The sequence below is a fragment of the Antennarius striatus genome, chromosome 4 (assembly GCF_040054535.1).
Source record: "Antennarius striatus isolate MH-2024 chromosome 4, ASM4005453v1, whole genome shotgun sequence".
Classification (NCBI taxonomy): domain Eukaryota; kingdom Metazoa; phylum Chordata; class Actinopteri; order Lophiiformes; family Antennariidae; genus Antennarius; species Antennarius striatus.
In genome coordinates, this window is record NC_090779.1 from 17076912 (window position 1) to 17100547 (window position 23636).

Sequence of the window (23636 nt, forward strand, 5' to 3'; positions counted from 1 at the left end):
ATTAATAAATCCTGCTACCATGACAGGTTATTTGGTTGCTATATAAACCCCCACGGTACAAATCACATGTTTGTCTGTATAATAAGTATGAGGGATATTATTACCAGACAAAACACAGATTGTGTAATTTTGTTAGGAATTAGCCATTTTTAGCAGTATGACCCAAAGGCAGCGATAGCAGCGGAAATGATGTGGTGGAAGAGAAACATTGTTGATTGAATCACTTTCTTTATTCTGTGTTAGTTTGCTGTTTTCATTGAGCCATGTGGCACTGAAAGGTCTCCTCCATGGAGGAGAAGCTCACCCCTGAGAAAACAGGCAGCATATGAGAGGAAAGTGTGTGTGAGAGAAGTCCACTGTTAAAATCTTGACATGTTGTTTATCAAGATTATTGTGGGTTGACCCAGTGCCCTGTAGCTGCCTCAAAGCAGGCATTGATTATGTGGCTGAATTACTTAATACCCTGGTGGCCTCTAACTCCTGCATGTCAGGCTGTCAAGTATCTAAACTGTTCGCGTATTGAAACATCCAAAGTCCCTGTATAGTCTGTACTTGAAATCTTAATGCCAATATCAGCCCTGACTCAAGGACCAAACAGCAATTATCAGACTGATAAAACTGAGCTGCCATGCAGGAGGCTTGCAATCTCTTTACTTTTCACTATTTTTGAGATCCAAAAATATACAATTTCAAGAGTTCAAACACCTTCACTGACTGCATGTAAAAGCAAAGGGCAATGGGGTTTAAATCCACATACCACTTCCTAGTTCCTACAACCTGCAGGCTTTGGACTAAACTAAGCGAGCACTCCTCCCTGATTGGAGTCTCCCTGGTTTATTTAATTTACATAAGCTAAAATTATGAATGTGGTGATTATCTAATTGAACTCAGGGCAAACTCAGAGTAAATGAACACATTTCCAGGACTCTTCCTTTAAATCACAGGAATTCTTTGTCTTTGTCATGTTGATTCAGGAGACTGTTGATGTTTCCTGAGAACCACCGACAGCCGCTCGGACAGGCGCAAACGATCATTAACAGACGCGTGTGTCTGAATACACACGTCAGGAACGGAGGATATCCTCCCTCACATCTCATTCAATTGTCAAGGAGAGGACGAGCTTCACTTTTGTTTGCGTGGGGGGTGGAAGGCCGGCAGGAGGTGTTTCTGCTTCCCCTTAGCCCCGCCCCCGCCCTTCTATACATAAAGGGGAATAAAAGGTTAACCCGCCCCTTTTCCAGTCCTATGGATCATATTACGGGGTAGCCCCGCCCTAAGACATCTGCTCAGCCAGTAGCAACCGAGCGCGTGCCCGCGTCTCAAACCTGCAACCGACGCCATCTCCCTCGGTGTCTCCTCCTCTTTCCTCTCCTCAACCCGAACCACAGCCGCGTCCACTCCGTTATTTGCGTAAATTGCTGCGGTCATGGGGATCCAAGGTGCGTGAGTCGTCCACGGAGTCTGGCTGTAGTGCGTTCCGCCCTCCGCTCCATCCGTCCTGTTAGCCCCAGAGGAGGCGAGTCGCTGTGACGAAGCGAGCGGCAGCACCCGGTGCCTTGTGGCCGCACGTTTCTTTTTGTCTGTGCGCTCCGCAGGCTGTTGTTACCCGTGCGTCAGCGGGCTTGCAGCCTGTCGCATCCTCCTCCTCCTCCGCTGCTGCCGGCTCATTTTCAAAGAGGACAGAGAAGGGCGGACTACCAAAATAAAGATTTCCATGTGTGATGTTTCAGTGATCGGATATCTCCTCTGATTCTTGGCTAGCTTTTTTTGGTTTTGTGTGTGTGTGGTGTTTTTTTTGACATGGAGTCTGTGGAGAAGGAGTGCGGAGCGCTGGGTGGATTATTCCAGGCCATCGTGAACGACATGAAGGTAACATTAAAATAGACAAGGATAATATTTGACCTTCAGTTTATGCCGATGGTTGATCAGACGCATATTTTTATTGCCTTTGTCTCTTTTTTTGCGGGGTCCTCCCCCCACTGGAAACACCGCTGCGGGACAAAATGAGAGATGAAACGTGTTTCCCTTTGTGCCTTTTTGCATAATATGTGGTAAATTCTATAAATTATTGATTAAATATAGCAATACTTCAGCCAGTGTTTTCAGATTTACCACCAGTCGTGTAAAGACTGCTTGCGTTGCAGTATCAGTAGGGGAAAACGCGTTTTTCTTTTAAAGGGGGAAAACTACATGGTGGGGGTTTGAGAGCTCTGACCTCAACCAGGCAAAAGAAATACAAAGGACGATCTGGATTTGAAGATCCTTTTAATTATGCCATAACAAATATAGTGTGGTGTCATTTTACTTCTACCTCCTCCATCCTAACCACCATTTCTTTGTAGATATGACGGTGAGAGATGCTCTGAACCCCATCGCCCTGCAGCCTCCTGTACACAATCACACCATGTTATTGATTGGCGTCCTGGTCTTTGCTCTTTCTTGTGGCTGGGGGCCAAAAAAAAAATCCTCTTCAGCTTTATGTACTTCAACACAAATCTGATCCAAGCCTTAGTTCTATAACTGAAGGAATCCAGGTTGCATCACAACTCAAAACAAACAGACCCCCAAAACAAAGCACAAACTCTACTCTTAAAAAAAAAGGATGTCTTCATCAGAACCTAGCTCTTTCACACACATCCAAGTGGTGTGTGTGTGTGTGTGTGTTGGGGGAGGGGTCGAGTTAAGGAAGTTGAACTAGGGTGGTCTGTTGTTATTCGCGACAACAGATGGAAAGTGTGTACCATTCATCAGGCTGGGGGGCAGCTCATTGTGGAGGATGCTCTCAATAACAGCCAACAGGTCGCTCATCAGGGGGGACTTTTCACCCTGAATCTTATTGATCCGCGGCTCGTGGGGCTGCGTTGCCATTGGATGGACCATTTATGGGCCTCGGTTTGTTGCGTTCCAATGGAATCAAGCCCTCAGCTATTGGCAGCCCTGCTTTGGTTTCATATATTTCCAGTTTGTGTTGTTTGCATGCCAGGGAGGGGGATGGAGGTAGAGAGAAAGAGAGTGCAGGGTGGGGGTGGGGGGGTGGGGGCTCTTGGACAGGCTGTCTGTGCATTGATAAGCAGCGCAGATGAATGAAACTGAAGCCCTTAGTCAGCACAGTGTCAGTGTCCACAGTGATCTGACCTCATTCCTGGCTGCCTGGCTGGGCCATGCTAGCCTGTCAGACCAGCTTTACTCCCACGGGCAGCCACGCTTTGGCACTCAGCTCGCTGGGTTTGAACAGTGTTCCAGTTTTTTTTTGACACATGGGGAGTGCTGTGCGGTACATTACATTGTAGGCTGCACACTCAAAATGTATTGATCAGTTATTATATGATGAAGCTCACAGAGGTAAAGGAGAAGGAGTGGGTTGAAGAGGAGGAGGCAGAGGCAATGATTCAGCTCCATTAAGATCAGGAATTACGTCAACACTGGATTTGATTCGACACCTCCAGGTTATAAATGCCCATTAGCGACGCTGTCGACTGACTCAGAGAATGATAGTCCTCACCTCATCTTCCTGTGCATGACGGGGCACAAGAGGAAGACTATCCATCCCTTATTTTGCCTATTTGCCTCTGCCACTCACCTCCTCGGGAGAGACTAGGTGTGGATGTCGAGAGTCCTCCTACTCCCCCTTACTGCTGTGCACGCCACCCTTTCCCTTTGCTCACTTCACCCTCCGCCCTCAGCTGTCTTGGTAGCACCCCCCCCTCCCTACCCCCTCTCCTGTGGGAGTAATCGTGCCACCAAAGCTAATTAGAGACCTGTTGTAATCGAGTGCAGACAGCAAGGCTGGGAGATTCACACCAAACATTTACATTCAGGGTGATGATGTACTCTCCATATGAGAGGAGAAGAATGTAATGCCGTCATTGGTTGGATAGAGGTCATACCAGAAATGAAGGAGAGCGAGACAAGACTATGTCTAACCAGGATGTGTGGTCTGTTTCAGCTCCTCGCCATCAAAGAGGCGTATCTGGGGTTACGTCCTTCCTCTCCTTCCTTTCCTTTCTCTAGGGGTCAGGCTTTTTGCTCTGATGTGATCTAGCCTTCAATGTGTTTAATGTTTGTCTTTCACTCCTGTAGTTCAAGGCAGGGCGTGATGATCCAGGGGCAGATCTGATCCAGGTTTTTCAAAGACCGGCCTTTACTGCCTGCCTGTGAACATAAACACCTGTGATATGAGAGCTTATGGAGATCACGCTTGCATAAAAGACATAACAACATGTGAAGGCAAACGCCAGAATGAAGGAACGAGGTGTTTAGGTTTATAGACAGCAGTAATAACATACGTGTTTTGCTGAGAAATCGTTCTGACCTTTTTTAAAGACAAGTCAGAGCATGGCACTTGTACACCGACCTGTTTCTAACCTCCAGGGGTAGAATCTAAGCCCTCTGCGTTATTTCACCTTTATCTCAACTGTGTATCTAATCAGCGGAGAAATAAGGAGACAATTCAGCTGAAATGTTACTCAGTTGTAGGAAACCAGACTCTGTCCTGCTGAGCAGAACATCATGTCGTCTTGTGCGGTTTTTAAAATGGTGTGCTTATGCACTTAGATGTCCTTGGCCAGCATTGTACTCACTTCATTTCTCTCTTCACCAGAGCTCTTATCCTGTGTGGGAAGACTTCTGCGCCAAGGCCACAAAACTGCACTCTCAACTCAGGTAAGAAACGGTTCCAGCGAATGGTGAAACTTGAGGATACATGAGGTGTTACATTTACAGACTGTGTGTTATAAAGTCATGGTGCCGTGAACATATGCCAATATATTTACAGGACCACAATTCTGGCAGCAGTGGCATTTTTAGATGCCTTTCAGAAGGTGGCAGACATGGCTACCAGCTCAAGAGGTAAGGCTCCTTTAGTTGAGCTCTCACTGTGGTGTTAAGAGTGAATGAAATAGATTCTGTTCAGTGTTTACAGAGGCAGTACGTACATATGGATGGAAAATGTAACACTGGAAGTGAAAGTTTTTTTTTTTTTATACTGCAAATACAAATTTAAACTGAAAGCAAGCGAGCTAGAAATGGCCAAATGAGTGTGAGTCTGTGCTAGAAGTATTTTTCATCCTTTCAGTGAACTCAGCATTCACTAGAGACACCAGTTCACTCTCTATTACCCCCGTCCTCTCTGTACACTCATGACGTAAAAACACATTTCCCCTCCAGTCAGCAGTAATCGTTACAGTACATGAACACCAACACTGGAAGCTTTGTTAGCTGTTTCGCGGCTGTCTGATGCAGCAGGAAGAGAGGCGCTCCTCTTCTCTGCAGTGGCGTTTAATGCACCTTATAGCAGCATACATTTGGAAAATATTCTTAGCTAAACTTATCCGTAGGTAAACTGACATTGCACAAATAGATGTGTGTAATTCCATCATTCATTGTGTTACACGTAAACACGTAAAAAGTGAAAAATGTGATGCTAGGAGTGAAGAGACAGGACTCCCCCCAATGACACAGTTTTTTCCTTTCTAGGCTGTGCATGGCTGGGGGCAGCTGGGGGGCACATTCAGCTCAAGAGAAGTGAAAATCTGAGCTTATTGTTTCTTTGGTCTTAATGAGGTCTGCTGATCTGCTTAGTCACCCTTCTAGTGGCAGCAGCCAGGCGGGCCAGAGAGGCAGCTGATTAACACAGATTTCTTTGGAGTTGATCGTTGAGAGCAGCATGTAGGTCAACCCCCCCCCCCACCATCAAGACTTTGACAAGCGTGCGAAGTCTCCAGACCAATCCATTGCACAAGCATAGAATCATACCCACACACACACATATAGACAAAAAGATTGACAGCTGGTAGCTAGCTACCTGACCTCACAGGTCACATGCCAACAAGCTTTTAAGCAGTTTGTCCTTGTGCCCTCGCTGACTGACCACTTACTGCTGGGGGAAAATGGCTAAAATAGAGCTTTTTCTCAAAGGGTGTTCGCCCATTCTCACCAGGCTCACTCCTTCAGCGTATCCAGTAAGATTGAGGTCCATTTTTATGCCCATATGTCCCATTACCTTAAATGATTCCTGATGCAAACGTGCGTTAGTTTGGCAAGATGAAGCAAGGTAAGCTAGAGTCCAGCTGAGAGCCGCTCGCAGCCTGCTTCAATAAAACATCAGTAGGCACCATGCAGGCGGGGGGGCAGGACTTCAAAGTTAGTGTGTCACCAGTAAATGAAGAGAAAACAGTCTAAAGATAAATGGATTAGAGATGAGAGAGAGATGAGAGAGAAGGACGTGTTAAGTTTGGCAACTAAAGATGCGTAAAATCCCTCAGTGTGTCTCATTTAAACACACACTGGGAATTAACAACACACAACTCAGATCCTATGATGGACGCAGAGGAATGCGTGTGACAAGAGACTAATGGAGCATTGGTGGTCGGATTAGTTGGATTAGTGTTTGGTGAAGTTTTTATTTATTTTTGAATTACATTTCAATCTCATCTTTTATTTGTCAGCACTATTGTGTGTCAATTTAGTCAAGGACAGCTTGGTGTGTGTCGTGTCATCATTGTTTCACAGTAGTCATGGAAATAAATGACAAACAATGCTTGTCATCGTCAACATCAATCACATTTGGTTGACTTTTAATGTCGTTGCATAGGCCATCAAATTAAGTCAGTTTTCTGCACTCAGTTCATAGCTGCAAGCCTGACCACAGGCTTCATTTTTTAGTTCTGTTTATATACTTTTAAGTCTTTATTTTTGGGATCTATGGACATTTTTTGGAACAGTAATTTTCAAATTATAATTAGTTGATTTACTACAAAACAGACATGATTTGTGTTGCAGCATAAAAAAAACCCAACTTTATTCTAAGTGCGCGGTAATTCTTGGTGGTTTGGGAGAGTTTTGGTTTAGCCCACATTAATCGTACAATAATTTATTTCCCCATTATAACAATTATTTCAGAGAATCTTAAAGTGCATTTTTAATGTGCTCTTCTCCAGCATACCACTTCAAACCCACCTCCTGTGGGAGCTGAGTTTCTGTACATGCTCTGAAATCCAGCATTTAATTTGGCACGTGAAGGAATGTGAAGTTATCGGAGCTGCCTGATGTGGACTGGGAAAACCTTTGCACCCTGGGTTGACAGTGTCATGGACAAGACCTAAATGCAGTTTGCTTCTCCTATGACCCAAAAATATTTTGGCATTGAGATGTTCCAGTCTTTCTGTCTGCTTTTTTTTTTACTGACTACAACTGTTCAGGAAACAGTAGCTCATGAATTCATTCCACGGGTCTCTATTTTTGTCCCTTTGTTTTTCTTTCTTTCTCCCTTCATATGTGTCAAACACAAAAGGATCTTATTTCAATTTTGAGTCAAAAAAAGATGTAAAGATTCGATGAGAATAAACTAGTTCTGTTTTCACCCAGTAACACTTAAGACTGGAAACCAGTCCAGATTTATAAACCCTGATCTTTATTGTAATTTTAAACCAGTTAAACTAATTTAGTGTTTGAATTGGCCAATCAGACTTCTCTTATTAAACAAAATAGCATGCTCTTATTAGTTTCTGCGCTGTCGGGTTGATTGCACCACTGGAGACGGGCCCTAAGCTGCGACTGGCCGTCATCACCATCACCCCCCCTGGCGCTGTGGGACGAGCTGCAGCTGTTGTCACAGCTGGAGGCTTCCTTGTATGCTCCTTCTATTCCCTTTAATCTACCTTTAAAATACTTACCCCATCCCTGCTTTAGCCCCCACACGCTCTCCAAACAGTTTATGTTTCCAACATGTCAACCTCTATGTCTCCATACTAATGTGTCAAACCTGCAGTCTTCACTTATGGTCATGTTCAGGCATCCTTTTGCTCATGCTGTCCATTTATAAAGTTCACTATTGTAGTCCAGGCATAAGCCTTTGTGTTTTATGGAGCATCTGGAGTCGACTGCTGCCAGGTGCTTTGGTGTTGACAGTTTTTTTTAAGCTGCACTGATGGATCTGTGTCTAAAGGCAGCTCTGTCCCAATGAACCGGGAGCTTGAATCTGGTCCAGTCGAGTTCCACAAACCACTAAGGGCTGTACTGGAGAAATGTATTAAGAGAATTGAATCCTTTTAAAGATGCTTATGTTTAAACTCCCATCTCTCCTTGGCATGTGCGCTGTGGCTGGCCTTTTGCTGTTGCTATGGACACGCATGGCATGTGCCTCACATGAAGGTTGTTTTTCTTCTTCCATTTTTAGACATGGTTGAATTAGATAGAGGTCAAAGATCCAATAGTCCAAGGCTAATGGTCCATCAGCGTTTGAGATACATGGTCCATATTTTTCAGAGAGCGAGGTGAGTCCAGAAGGGGGTTGGGTCGGCCTAGGGTGGGGGATGTGATTTCAGTGGGATTTCCACAGATCTGGGTATCCAGGCTAGGCAGAGGCGTTTAGCTAATCCTCTTAACCCCACTCTGTAACACACAGACACAGCACAGCTTCCCATCCCTTCCTGATCAGCCAGGCCTCACTTTAAATAATTCACACTCCAGCATCACTGGCTAGACCGGAACGCACTGCGAAATTATGTTCAACACCGATGAAACCTTCCTCACACTACATCTGTGTGTCACAAAGCACAGACACCGCCACCCACACACAGATATAACGTTGTCACGAGTCTGGCTCTCTTTGATTCTTGCTCCCTGTACTCAGTGAAGGAATGGAGGTATGCTTGTAGACCACTGTCTCGGCAAAGCAGTAATCTGTGCTTCTGTGAGTTTGGCAGATGGGGTGGATATCCCTACCCGCCATCTGGACGGCCTGGCATGGGCGGGATGTGACCATGGTCTAATGCAGACAGGGAGAGAGAGAGATCAGGGGATTACTCTCCTCCGCACTATCCCAGCAGCGCAGCTATTTTTACGGACATGTCAAATAATAAGTGCACCCATGAGACCTGCTCTGACACCCTCTGTCAAGCTCAACATTTGATGTCCAAGGCCGAAATGAGTCTGTACAAACTCTAGGAGTTTGGCTCTGTGTTTTATGAGGGTATGACTTCATACAATAGATTTAAAGTGTTTTATTCTAGATGTTTATTTGCATGTTTTCACTTAATGGTTGACACATTACGGTCTGCAGTACCAAGGATCTGGGATCGTTTTACTATCCTTGGTTTCGTTCAGTTATGATCATTAGCGAGAGCTTCTTATTTCCTTCCATCGAGTCTATGGGTGTCGAAATAAAAAACAATTGGTCAACAAACGTTTTTCATCCATTTTAGACACTACATGCCGAAAGAAAGGCAAGATGTGTCTGCAACGGTGAAGCGAGAAACAGATGATGAAGCGAGGAATAGTATTGTTAGAGAAAACAGATCTTTTGGCTCCACTTAGTCTTAATTCTGAGGCTGAATGCCGAACTAAGAAGAAAAACACGAGACTTGAGGAGAACACAGTGTTCAGCTATATCCCAAACATGAACTCATAGTGGAAGGGAGTTGAGGAAGGAGGGAGGAAAAACAATAAGTAGAGGGAGCTTGCTTGAGGAATGTATGAGAGGACATTAAAAGGGGGAATGAAAGGGATCCTTCCATACTTTTCATGGTTTTAAATGTGGCTGATTGAAAACAGTGGAAGAAGTTTATTGAGGTGAAGGTCACTCCAATACTGTGGTCCAGACATTCAATAGACTTTTCTTTGACATTTTTAGTGTTTGGTAAAATATCTCAACAGTCGTTAGCTCATGACATAGCTCCACAATGACAACTTTTCTCTTTGTCACCATTGGTCATTTACTCTATTGTGTACAAGTGGCTTTTAATGCGACTTGTCATCTGGCCAGCACCTTCAAAACACGACCTTCCCATTGGCCAGCTGCTCTCTGTGCTTGATGTTAATCAGTAGGCTAACATACCACACTGAAATGGTATATTGAACGTTATTGTTGCTTATCTTTGAAATGTCGATATTGCCGTTGCGATTATGGTAACATTTTGACATTAGCGTTTAGCTCAAACAATCACTATGTTTAAGAGCGAATTGACAAAGCTGATAGTTGCCATAAGTGTACTGCGAGATAAAAAAAGGATTAACAGTTCACATACAGAACTCTAAAAGTATTGTGGTCAGAGTGAGTCGGCACGAAACAAAAACTAAAACGAGATTTCATTTTAAAGGTGTGTGGCAACTTGTGGCAGATTGACACTCACATTTGTCATGTATACGTGGTATATTTGACAATAAAATTGACTTTGATTTGGCATCTTATGACTTTATACATTCATGGTTTGATTATTTTAATTTTTATAGTAGAAGCGACAATGTCAGTAGAACCACCCTCATGGAACAGTTCTAGAATTATTTTGTGAATGTATTGAATGTTCAAAGTGTAAATTTGACATCTGTGCACTAATGTCTGACTGAGGAGAAAGAGGAATGGCGATGATAAATAACCTCAGGGTAACTCCGATCTCAAAGGCTACAGGTGGGTGGGGCGGGGCTTATGAGAAATAGCTACATCAGCACAGACGTCAGCATTGTTTTGTGGATTGTTTGCAAATGAGCTGAGCTGCGGGAGCTCTGGCGGAGCAAAATAGCGGGCAGAGCCTTGCCAGCTGAGATCAAGAGTACAAAGCGTTTGAAGCAGGACAATGTCTGACTAAACTGTCTCTTTTGCTTTGCTCCATTGAACAAGACATTCACTGCTCCTTAGATGTCACGTTCGTGGCTAGAGTTTTCTACAAAACCTCTGGGTCCTTGTCTTCAATAAGGGAACCTCTCATGTCTTTCTTCAAAGCATGTTGAGGAAAATCTTTGAATTTTCTGTTCTTTCCATTTTTGTTGTTTTGCACATTCAAGAGCCAAAAGACTCTTATTTTTAGCAGCAATTATGTCCCCGAACAGGAAACTCCTCAAACAGAAAAATATCACTTCCTTCATGCTCTCCTCCTCCTCCTCCTGCTTCTCCTTCGGTCTCGTCCTAATGCGCTCCAGAACATGTTTAAACCACATAAACACCAGGGTCTCTGTGTCTGTGGGTGTTTCTGCTCTGCCTGCCGGCCCAGACAACAATGGATTGAGTGTGTGTTTGACTGTGTGACTAATACAGTTGATGTTGAGGCTATTTCCTTTCCTTTCATTACTATTGTTGGTGGTAAGAATGACGTTCCTCAAGTAAGGAAGTTAGACAAAAGTTTTGAATGCTGTTTTGTTTTCTAATAAAAACATACAGCATATAACGGGTAAATGTTATCTCATGAATAATATCTCATGTTATCTCATGATCTTTTTAGGGATTATCTCCTTTCTTTGTTAACTTGAGAATTTGTGATTTTTCTCTGGTGGATTACAATGTACGGTAAAATAAATTCATCTGGTCACATACATCCTACAACCCTTGATCTATGGGAGATTTTTCTTTTGACTAATTTTTTAAACTCGAAAGAAAAAGCATTGAAACTACAAAGCAACTCAGTAAAATATGAGTTGACCAAGGAACATATACTAGCGATAATATATACTATACTGCACTATGATACTATACTACCAACAACCAACCAACCAACAAACCAACCAACAATTGTATTTGTAGAATAATTCCCTTAACTGGCCGAAAACATTTACATCATATATTTATTTATTCTTGGTTGAAGGTTCTAGATACATCTTTCATCCTTATTGCTGTTTTATCACTTTTGCAACTTGAAAAGTATTAACTAAAACTGATTTTTATATTAACAACAATCAGAAGTGTACTGACAGACAAATAACATGTTACATTACTGTAATGTGCTTTTTAAAAATCTACATATGTGTAGATTCTAAGCAGCGGTAACATTCTAAAATTCAGGAGAAAGTGTATTTTTTTATTGTGAATGATTTTTATGGCAACATATGGAATTTATATTGTGTCATGGATTTCCCTTAAATGTATAACATATGAAAAGTGAAATATTATCTTTTGGTGTAATAATAATGCTTCAAACTAATATTTTCTTTACATTCAATTTAAATGTAGAATATGAAGAAAAAATAAGAAATTAGGGACAAAAAAGCTTTTGATGTCTTTGATACCATAAGGGACAAGAAAGGCCTTAATGGACAGAACACAGGGTTGAAATGAAGTCTGCTGTTGGTTTGAGAACTTTTCTGTGCACACTCTACATGTTGCATAGAAATTTCAGCAGAATTATGAATGTTTTCAAGATCACGGATACAGAACTGTATAACAAGAACAGCAATACCCAGGGAGAAGGATCTTTTATGCTTGCTTTTTTGTTGCTGCTGTTCCCACTGAACTACACCATCATAACTTGAGCTGAGTATAGAAGAAAATGTAACATGTTTGATTTTTGAGTTCTTGTTTTTTTGCCCGACTGGCATTTAAAACAGCCAAGCAATACCGGAAAAATCGGAGCAATTCCTCTTCATGCTTCTCTCTTATTTTTTCTCTGAAAAAATGTCTGCGTGGGGTTTTCATTTCTCTGTGAAGGATAAATACACAAACCACACGAAAGGTTTGATGATATTGGAAAGCAATGCATGAACCAGCTCTTTCTCTTCACCCCTGATCTTCATTAATCGTTCTTTTTTTGCTGGACCTTGTTGTGTGAGATTCTGTCTCGTTGCACCTGCAGCAGGCAGCTAACACTTCCTCTGCCCTCCAACTGGTCGAACTCACCCGGCACCTTGGAAGTGTGAGCCTTCTTTCATCCTTCTCTCGCTTTCCTCCCCTTCCCACAACCCTTTTCATCCATCAGTGGGGTTCGCTGTGTCCCTGCCAGTTCACATTATTGCTTAAAAGGAGGGTAAAGGCGGGAGGCTTAACAGTCCGTGTCAGCTCCACAGCTAAGGTGCCAAAGTGAGGAATAACTTCAAACACGTGGATGGAGGAATTTTCTCAGCTTAGCAGTGACTGCATGAGAGCTTAACAAAAGAAGAGAAAGGACTTCATTTTCCTAATTGTGAAGATGTTCTGTACCTTTCGGTTCTACATCCCATTAACATACGCTGTAGCAGAAGGATGCAGAAGGGGAGACTCAGTTTTCAAGTTGAATTCAACTCGAGAACTGGTGGCAATTCTTGGGGTAATTAGAGTAGACTGTTGCCCAGCTTGATAGTCTTTAAATCAAAGGAACCCGGAAGAAAGCAGTAGAGTTTACATGTTGAAACAGAGAGATAGTTAAGCTAAGCTGCCATGTTGAAGACATTAAGAAACAAGGCCCGTGGCAGTTTAGCTCCTGGGCTCCTGGCAGGAGATCCTTCTATAAAGTAGACCTATTAAAATGCTCCTCCGTTCCCCAAGGAATCAAGGGAGTTAAACAGAACCAGAGGTCTGTATAGGACTGCTGACTAAATGCTTAGACAACACTGTGCTGCTCCTGGGTACCGGAGCTCAGTTACCAACACAGCCCAGCGAACAAGGTTTGACCCTCCCACCAGTAAACCCATTAACTCAACATGAGCAGCGGATCTGGTGGTGACGTGTCATGACAGAGGGGCGCCGTTGGCCTCCGTGTCATTCAAGCAGGGCTTTTCCACATGACCACACATTTCTATGCTGATACATGGTTTGGGTGTGCGGTTATCACTCCACCCTGAACTCCAACTCACACTACATGTGTGTGTTATTGACTGCTATAAGGTCAGAGCTCCTCTCTGTGGAGACCAGAGGTCCAAACCATTTTCTTTAGCACAGACAGACTTAAACCAGGTTTCAAAGTTGATCCATGGAGATGTAGTTATGTTATACTGTATTTTTATAGGCCAAGATCGCAAAAGTCCCACAAAATAAAACAAGGCGTTCAACAAGGAAGAAATGGAAGAATCCAACCAAATAGATTATTTTTGTTTGTCACATGCCTGGGTGTGTGTTTGCTGGGTGGTGCTGTGGGAGCAAATCTCCGTCCCTGTCCATCCGGCCGAGGCCAGAGGCCAGCGGGGCTCTTGGATATGGGCAGGAAGAGTCTGGACCTTCCCAGGATGTAGCTGTCAGCTGATGCCCCCCTCACCCCCCTCCCCTGGAGGGGAAGGAAGAGAGGTGGAGACATGAGCAAAGAAGAGGGCAGAGGAAATGAAATTGGCAGGTGTGGATGGGAGGGGAGGGTGGGGGATGGAGCCTCTGACTGGCTGTTGGTGACATTGGGAAGTCCTGTTATAGAGATAAAAGAGCCCTCATTACCCTCCCCCACCCCGACCCCCTCCTCTCTACCTCACGCCCCATCCTCTGAGAAGGGTTGAGGCATCCCCAAATGCTTTTCATAGGAGGGGGGATGTCTATCTGTCACACATGTCTGCTCTGTTTCTCATACATGTCTTTGTAAAGCCCTGAGTAGAGATCACATGATAATTCAATCACCTCCTGCTCACATGTGACACAGCTGGAAGACCTTTAACCCCCCCTTGCCCCAACCCCCTCCTCGCTCCTTAGAAAGGCAACACACACACAGAACAACAACTTCCACGTATGATTGAGTCCAAATCTGTCGCCCAGCCTTTGAACTTGTGCACTGATGCTGACAGCCGAGCGCTGGAGCGACTCGATATCGACCGTAGGCACAAGCCTAATTTCTTTATGTGATAACTGGAAAATAGGACAGATGTCACCAGATGACCAGCTGCAGCATTCCTAGCTGTGTATCTGGTTTCAGGCCTGCTATATTAGTCATGTGCTTCTCTTTGGTTTTATTCTGTGTCACTGCTGCTTCTCTCAGCCTGGTGTTGTGTGCGTAGCTCAGACCCAGTTTGTCTTTCTCCCTCTCTCCACCCTGCGTGGACGGTGTCTAGGAAGCAGAGAGAACAGGAAAGGCAGAACAAGCATGGAAGAATAGAGGGATATCCCCTTTCAGGGTACCCTCCTTTTCCCTCCAGGATAGAGGGGGTGAGAACTTAGGAAAGGGAGGGGTTAGGGTTTGTAAATCACACCACCTGTTGCCATATGCGCACACACACATAAACTTCAAAACTCATTCATGAATACATATACAATCTTGCCTTCTGACTCTTGAGGGGATTGTCTACTGCTGAGAGATGAGTGTTTGTGTGTGTGTTGAGAGACCCTCAGATTAGCCCTATGTGGCCCAGATTACAACAGGATCAGTGCTGCTACATATTACACTGGTCTGTGAACCATTAATAAGATAGCAGGCCAGCCAAGCCTTCAGGGGCTGAAACCCCATTTAATTACATTTCAGAGAGGAAAAGTAGGGTAACAACCCAATGCAATCTGCTGGTACTCTGTGGTGAGAGCCATGCACGCAATCTTCAAGTGTAAAATGCATGTTTTGTCAAGACGGAGGGATTTTAGGTTTTTTGTTTTGTTTTGTTTTTGTTTTAGGGCACTGCAACAGTTTTGTTTTCCTCAGAGAAATGTAACATCCATGGGTCCCGCTTTCGTCCACCTAGTGGCTGAATTGAAAAATGTCTCATGTCTGGAAAGAAAAAACATCATGATAAATCAAATCAGACTTATCAAAGTGCTCCCTCGTTCCTAACAGAAAAAAAAACATGTTTTAATGCCAGGAGACACATCTCTGATTTGTAATATCAACCTTGTAGATGTCAATTTGTGTTGTTTGTCTTTATCAAGGCGCCACGAGGGACGTCGGCTCAGCTCTGACACGGATGTGCATGCGACACCGTAGCATTGAGGCAAAATTACGCCACTTTACCAAGTAAGTGTAATCAGTGTTTTATTTTTTTCCCTCTCCGGTGAAAATTTCTCATCTTTTACCTTGAGAATGATTGTGTTCCCGTGTCATCAATCATGAGTGCGCGTGAATGAATGTCCCAGGTCCCATTGCATCGCTGTTGACCTTCGTCTCATTCTGCCGCTCTATGTCGAGTGCTTTTTGTTCTCCCTTCTCATGTTGTGTGTCCTTGTTGCTGCAGTGCTCTCATGGAAGGGCTGGTTATGCCACTTCAGGACAGGATAGAGGAATGGAAGAAGACGGCTAATCAGCTGGACAAAGATCACGCCAAAGGTTGACAACCAGGACACACAAATGATAGATGGCCATTTGTGACCGCTGTGAAGCGGAGAAACTGAAAGACATGTTTGGTTTTGCATCTATCTCTACAGAATACAAGAGATCCCGTCAAGAAATCAAAAGGAAGTCACTGGATACTGTAAAACTCCAGAAAAAAGCAAGGAAAGGTAAGAAAACATGCCCATGTGATAAAAAACCTATTGATAGAAATTTTGGTATTGAGAATCAAAGGGGCTTTGGTTGCTAATTCACATAGTTCAGGTTAAAATGATGCCATCTAGAGTATATCATCATGAACAACAACTCAGTCAAAATGCCTGGCACAATCTCAGAGGCTGCTGACAGGTGATTCGTCTGCGTCTGCCCATTAAATCAAATGATCTTTCTTGTCAGTTCTTGCTGCTGATAGCTGTAATTAAACTTCTGCTTTCGTTCAGGCCTCGATGTGTACCAGTAACACGGGCTACTCATGAACATACATTATGCCCTGATCTGACATATCTAACGCTGCCTGTTCTTCTGTCCTGCCTCTCACTCACTGTACCCGCCCCCAAACCCCACCCCCTGCACCACCCTGTCTATACCTGCAACACCTCTATTTCTTTCTGGTTATTTCCCCCCTGGCTGTAGAGCTTCTGGGTGTGTCCTTTGGTGAGAACTTTAAGAGTTTTGAAATCATTTTCATCTTTAGAATAGACACAGTCAAAGAGAAGATCATCACTTTAACGATTCATCAAAGGGTATAGTCGCAACACATTGGCTGAAATTTGAAATAACGGAATAACAAAGCTTTAAGACTACTCTGCTTCACATTCTAAAACAAATAATCATTCAGTCTGTTGATGAGAGTGAATGGATTAGATTGATACCATTTGTTCGAGATGTGAACCTACCACAAGCAGAGCGTTAGCTCATCAGGCTGAAAATGGGAACAGTTCTGCCTGGATGGGACAACAATATATTATTGTTGTCTTGATCAGACCTTGCTCTAGATGCCTTATTTGAGTATCTTTGAGCAAGATTCTGAATACTTTCTGGGTGCTATAAGGGTTGCACATCATTCCTCAGGTAGAGGTTAAACGTGGAGAAAGAATTTCCTCAAAGGAGCATTTTCAAAACAGAAATTAAAAGGAAAAAGTCTTCAAAATGCTATCCCACCATGTTGTTCTAATTCCACACCTCTCCCACAGCGCCTTTTAAACATACGGTGATTCGCCACTGCTATCACCTCTGGTGCAAACACACAGGGAGGAAACAATAGAGTAAATGTTAAACAAATAAAATTTAGCAGCTTCTTGTGATACCAGTAATACGATGCATTTTGTTTAACTACATCGGAACCTGAGGGTAAAATGTTTTGGTAAAGAGATTCCTTGCCTCATTTCCAGCCTGTATGCTAAACTAAACTAACCTAGCCATTAGCCACTGGTGGCATTACACATGATGAAGAGGTATGAGAGTGCTGCCATGAATTTTAACTTCCAGTGAATACATTGATAGGTTTGAACGAAATATTCCAAAGATATTCTGTACGTCGTTTCAAGCTGACAGTTTGTGATCAGATCCTAGAATTGTAAGAGATAGCTCATCATCTTCATCGCATCTTTTCATTATTTTGCCCTCTTCCATCGACTCTATCATCTTGTGTGTTTGTGGTATGCGGTCTTGAATGACTCACAGACATCCTGTTTACTTTTATGCATCTAATCTCATTCATTTCAGGAGCAACACATCAGCGCCAGTTGCTTTGCATCAGCTCGTGATTGATGACATGTGTTCCGTGTCCTCTCATTTCCATGTACAAGAACCATTTGACTGTAGTGTTTGTCAGTGCATTGACCTCAAATACACAAACAGTTTATCACTATGTCCTAATCATGTCTCATTTTTACCCTTTCTCTCCTCACTGCACTTTATACATTCTTCTTCCATCATGTCACATCTTTAATTATCACCCGCCCCTCCTATCATTACTTGTCTCCTCCTTATCTTTCCTCCTCCTCTCTTGTCTATCTTTACTCCCTATTTGTCTCCATCCTCCCCCTCTTCCTCTGTGTCCCTTTGCCATTTCCCGTGCCTCCCTCAGGCCGAGGGAACTTGCGCCCCCAGCTGGACAGTGCCATGCAGGACGTCAGCGACTTGTACCTGCTGATGGAGGAGACGGAGAAGCAGGCGGTGCGCAGAGCCCTGTTGGAGGAGAGGGGGCGCTACTGCGCATTTATTAACATGCTGCAGCCTATGGTGGTAGGCATGCTTTAAATAGCATTGATAAAACGCGATATATTCACATGAGAATGTGGTATGTGTTAAATTAACTTCAATTGATCTTTTTTTTCCATACAGAATGTAGAGATTGCCATGCTGGGAGAGATAACACATCTGCAGGCCATTGTTGATGACCTCACTTTGCTGACTGAAGACCCACACAAGCTCCCAGCAGCCAGTGAGCAGGTAACAGTGATCAAATACTACTGATTCTATTTATATGCCCGAAATAGCCTATTTTAGACAAAAGCTGACAACACTGATGGTATTGTGAATTAGTTTTTTAACCACCCATCATTTTATGTGTCTGCAATGTCTTAAATTACTTTTCTTGAAGCTATGTCATAAATATTCTCCATTTGAAATAGTAGCTGCATGCACCATGTACTTTTGGTTTGATTAACAGTTCCTATATACAAAGATTTATCACATTACATATTAGTGACTGATTTTCAATCATTAATTTCTTCAGCAGCAAGGAAGGTTCCTTTGGGCGACACTTAGGCTGTGATAGTGAATGATTTGTTGTCTCATCATCACATTTGTTGGCAATAGCAAACATAATGTTAGGAGAACAGCCTGCGGATACAGTGGTGCTGTTAGCCACTGTGTCGTCTGATGATTTTATATGTTTTAAGATGTTCTGTCAGTGCTCACATTTTTGTTGCCGTTGGATCATCGCCGTGCTATTATGTGTTACTGCAGGTGATTCGGGACCTCAAAGGCTCTGACTATAGCTGGTCCTACCAGACCCCTCCTTCTTCTCCCAGCAGCACTGGCTCCAGGAAGAGTAGCATGTGCAGGTATGTCCTATACATACTGTAGAATGTGTTAATCCAATCAGTTTCATTTACGGTACTAATGTCACATGATGACACCTTCCTCAAGACCAGGTCATGTCATCGGGTGCGTGTAGAAAGAGGAGGTGAGCATAAAAAGTGATGAATTATTCAGTGTTATTTGTCATATTTAATTACCAATTCCTTTTTGAAGCATGATGCTTGAGTACTAAGATTAAGGAGAAATTATAGCTTCAGATGTATTCCACTGGGGAAGGATGAAACCCCATTTGCACATTTTCAAATGTGTGGCTGTGTGTGAAGCATACTGAGTAGCCCTGTCAGGAAACAAAAAGCCATAATAAGACAGATGTTGGTGATCAGAGGGGGAGAAAAATACACGATGGGCAAGTTCTTACTATTCATTCATACACTGAAATATGAAGAGAGAATCACAATTTTTTACAGACTTCCTTTTTCACCATGACCATCAGTTGATCATTTTTTAGCAGTGGGAAAAAAAAGAAGCTTTAAATAATGTGATCGTTCATACTGTATATGTTCAGTAACACACTGATACGACACCTTGTTAACAGTCTCCTCCAGATGCCGTCTGCTGGAGCCCATCGACTCAGCAGTGTGTCCTCCCATGACTCAGGCTTTGTGTCCCAGGATGCCAACACACACTCTAAGCCTCCGTCACCCATGCCCTCTGACATCATCAGTCAGGTAGCTGTCTCAGCTATTTGCCCTGAAGTGAAATACTTTGGTTTGACATGCATTGCAGGAGAATTGTTTTTCTTCACCAATTCCTCAGGCAAAACACTATAGAAGGGAGTAGCTGGAACACAGACTGTGAACACTGACTTTGCTGATAAAATAGCTGAATGGTTTTAGTAGTGATTCGCTAAAAATAAGTTACATATCAAGAGAGCTGGAAATGCATTGGTTCAGTCTACAAAGAAGAGTGCTGATTAGTAAATAACTTTTAAAACAAACTCAAGAAATGTGTCCACATCTAAAATTTTAAATCATTGCACGTACAGAACAATTTGCTGTGTAATGCTGCAGAGCAGGAGTCTGCAGAATTATTGATTTCTTGTAAAACTAGACCCAGAATATTTCTCTGTATTTTAAAATACTATCCTGTACCTCTAGTCTTGTTTGCATTTCAGACGTAAGCCTATAGTCTCAGTGGGAGCTTGATAGTTTGATAACCAAACCCAAACACAGCTCTTCGTTTTTTGCTGCAATAGAGCGTTACCTGTTGTGAGTGTTGAATTTTTATCCCACTGGACTGATAAAGATATTCAGACTCTTGTGGTTTGAACGTATTGCATTATGGAGAAGACGAGCAGAAGCACACCGGCAGGCCAACTGATGCAATGTTCTTTTTTTTGAAAAATGATTTTTGAGGTTACACTTTTCTATCTCAGCTATATATTTAAACACAGAAATTAAAGTATCTCCCTCCTCCTATACCTCTAAACTTCATTGACGCTGTTCTACTTTTTCCTCACATCTAATTCTCTCTCTCCCTCCTTCTCCATTTCTATTATTGTTTTTTTCTACACTGTCTATTTACCAGAAATCAACAAGCTCAGCCTCCTCTGAGGCTTCAGAAACTTGCCAGTCTGTCAGCGAGTGCAGCTCTCCTACGACGGTTTGTACCGCATACATCTCATTGCTGTGTTGGACACACACACACACACACACACACACACACACACACACACACACACACACACACACACACACACACACACACACACACACACACACACACACACACACACACACACACACACACACACTGCATCCATTGTTTTCTATGGTTTAAAGAGGCCCGTGGACTCTTCTGATAGCCTTGGTGCAGTTTGACGGGGGACTATTCATGGATGCCCTCTGACTCAGACTTGTCTGTCCATTCCGCAGTTTGGCTCATGCTCATCCTTTGGTACCTTTCGCCCTGCTTTCTCTCACACTGGCACCATCAGGCCTCTCTCTGTCATACTTCCTGCATCACCCACATTTAACCACTCCTCTGGACCCAACACCCCCTCTCCCACATCAAAGATTCCTAGCTGGAAGGTTTGTTTTCATTTGCAATTTCACTTTTGGGTTTTTCTCTCTTTTAAAACTTTGTTGCTTCTTTGCTTTGTCTATTTATTTTGCCTTTATGCACATCAAAAAAGCATAAAGATTAACCTCACAGTCACATTTTGATGTTGCTCATTAAACTCAGCTTTCCATCTTTCCTCACAAAGATGTGCCAAACTGAAATAGCCCTTTCATTTAACCACATTTACGTAGCCAAATGTGATCTGCTCATATCTAAATGAGCATCTAATCAGTTCATGAACCCCATTAAATGCTTCCATGTTTAACTAACTGCACGCCTGATGGATGGCAAGTGCCAGCGATGCACAGTTGGAAGACTGTATATTTTTTTCTTCTGCTGCTGCAGGACTGGGCCAAATCAAGCTCGTGTGAGCCATCATTGGCCAGCACCGTTCATCGTCGGATGGAGTCTGTGGATAAAATGGAAGCACCACCCAGTCCACTGGGGTATTCTGGGACACAACAAGATGATCCTCATAGAGCGAGAATTGGCACAGCAGCCATTGCAGCCAAGGTAAGTGTAATAATGTATGGATATGCCTTCAGGAGTATCGTGTATTGTGTATACACACACAAGTATACAATACAAGTATTGTGTAGACAATACTTGTGTATTGTCACCACAATGGTGACTCACATTTGTAAATGGATGCTAAAACATATGTATATCCTGTCTGCCTGTGTTTGGGTGTATTTGCATGCTGGCGCTCCAGCATGGTGAGCCCCTGTCTCCAGCAGCCAGTACTCTAGCTATGGTTCTGACCAGAGGTTTGAGCATGGAGCAGCAGCAGAAGAGCAGCAGGGACTCTCTGCAGTACTCCAGCGGCTACAGCACTCAGACCAACACCCCGTCTTGCTCTGAGGACACCATACCCTCACAAGGTAGCACTCAACCTCCACACTGAATCTGCTCTACTTCACAGCATTTTTGACATTCTCTCATTTGGCGGTTGGAAAGTTGCAGTACTATTTATTTCCAGTGCAAAATTTGATCCCATATAAGTTATGAAACAAAAAAAAATTCCTAGATGCAAAATAATTCTTCAGATCATTTTATTTTATGAGATGGATAAATTAAATTAATATTTTATCAATCCCAAAGGAAATTTGGGAGTTTGTTTTAATATTCAGTGAAAGAATATATTCCCATGTCTTCTAGGGTCTGATTATGAGTGCTACTCCCTCAATGGAGATGGTGACGGTGAGGGACAGGCAGATTTTGACAAGTCCTCCACCATCCCGCGGCACAGCAACATTGCTCAGAGCTATCGCCGCATGATCCAAACTAAGAGGCCTGCCAGCACAGCAGGTCTGCCCGCAGGTAAGACCCTGCAGGGAACTGCAAATGGCGCGGGGGGAGGCGGTTCTGCAGTCATCACGTCCGGGACGGCGACCATTCGCCGGACTCCTTCCTCGAAGACCGGAGTCAGACGCACGCCATCCACGTCTGGCCCCATCCCCATTCGACCACCCATTGTGCCTGTTAAGACCCCCACCGTGCCAGATTCTCCAGGGCTTCCCAGCCCATCCGTGCATCGTGTGGGCAGAGAGGAGATTCTGTACGACCCGTCTACTAGTGACTACACGAGAGCGTCTCCAAAGAGGATGAGCCTCCCAGACACAGCTTGGGGCTTTGGTGTAGGAGGGGTGGACAGGACTGTCGATGCCCAGCAGGTGCCTAGAATGGCTGCCCACGGAGTTGAAGAAGACCCTCTGGTCGCTGCCAACCGCCACAGCCTGGTGGAAAAGATAGGGGAACTGGCAGCGAGCGCCCACGCCCTCGGCGAGGACCAGTTTCCCTTCCGGAGCTCACTGCCAGGCGATCCGACTCCGCGCGCGCCTCAGGCGTCGACCTCGCAGACCCAAGAGGACAAGGATATGCTGGTGTTAATACGCCGGGGGGTGAGGCTCCGCAAAGCAGTGACTGACGACAGGTCAGCTCCCAGGATTCTACGGTAGCTGAGCCGGGAGGAAGACCATGAAGAAGCAGCTGTGGTGCCCTTACTTACAAACTGAAACACTCATGTGATACATGAAGGTCAGGTACAAGAAACAGAGGATGCAACGTATTGGTGAATGAAGGCCAGTTGAGAGTGATGACCATGGACGGTGTAAGTCAGGTCATTTCAGGACATGTATGTATTGTGTACGTACAAAGTAATCCATATTTTTTGGTTTTTATTCTTTTTGGATTTGTTTGTTTGTGGGTTTTGTGGCTATGCATCTCTGCTCCCAGTGTGACCAGTCGTTCAGCCCAGTTTGTCCACTCACTAGAACTCACTAATGTAGGGGTTTGAATGCTCTGTGTCTTTGTTCTCTGCTCTTAAGATTAGTGTGCATCTCTTAATGAACACAGCCACCTGTGAAGTGATGGGTGAAGTGCTCTGTGAGCCTGTGTGTATGCTGTAATTCTCATTACTGTATAAGTACCGTATTACTGTTTAGTTTCATAAGCTGAACAGCAGCTGTGTAAGTCATGTAAAATAGGAGCAATATGGCAGTGTTTTAGTGCTGTACTGTACTGTCAATATATTCTGAAATTAAACAGGCTTTTTACTGTTGA

The 23636-nt window shown here is 43.7% G+C and overlaps 1 protein-coding gene across 2 annotated transcripts; it reads left to right on the forward strand.

Annotated features, from left to right (window-relative positions):
- The first annotated feature begins 1351 nt into the window (after positions 1 to 1351).
- Positions 1352 to 23636, forward strand: LOC137593747 (protein MTSS 2-like). 2 transcript variants are annotated; one of them, XM_068312702.1, is made up of 15 exons: positions 1352 to 1869; positions 4601 to 4662; positions 4775 to 4848; positions 15509 to 15593; positions 15811 to 15902; positions 16001 to 16075; positions 17995 to 18152; positions 18252 to 18359; positions 18879 to 18976; positions 19549 to 19681; positions 20541 to 20615; positions 20888 to 21043; positions 21420 to 21587; positions 21787 to 21955; positions 22233 to 23636. In XM_068312702.1, exons 1-15 carry the CDS (start codon positions 1801 to 1803, stop codon positions 23030 to 23032), a joined length of 2322 nt encoding a protein of 773 aa, XP_068168803.1. In that variant the 5' UTR covers positions 1352 to 1800; the 3' UTR covers positions 23033 to 23636. The 2 variants fall into 2 exon arrangements, with proteins under 2 accessions (XP_068168803.1, XP_068168804.1); XM_068312703.1 differs by lacking the exon at positions 20888 to 21043 and having other exon boundaries at positions 1354 to 1869.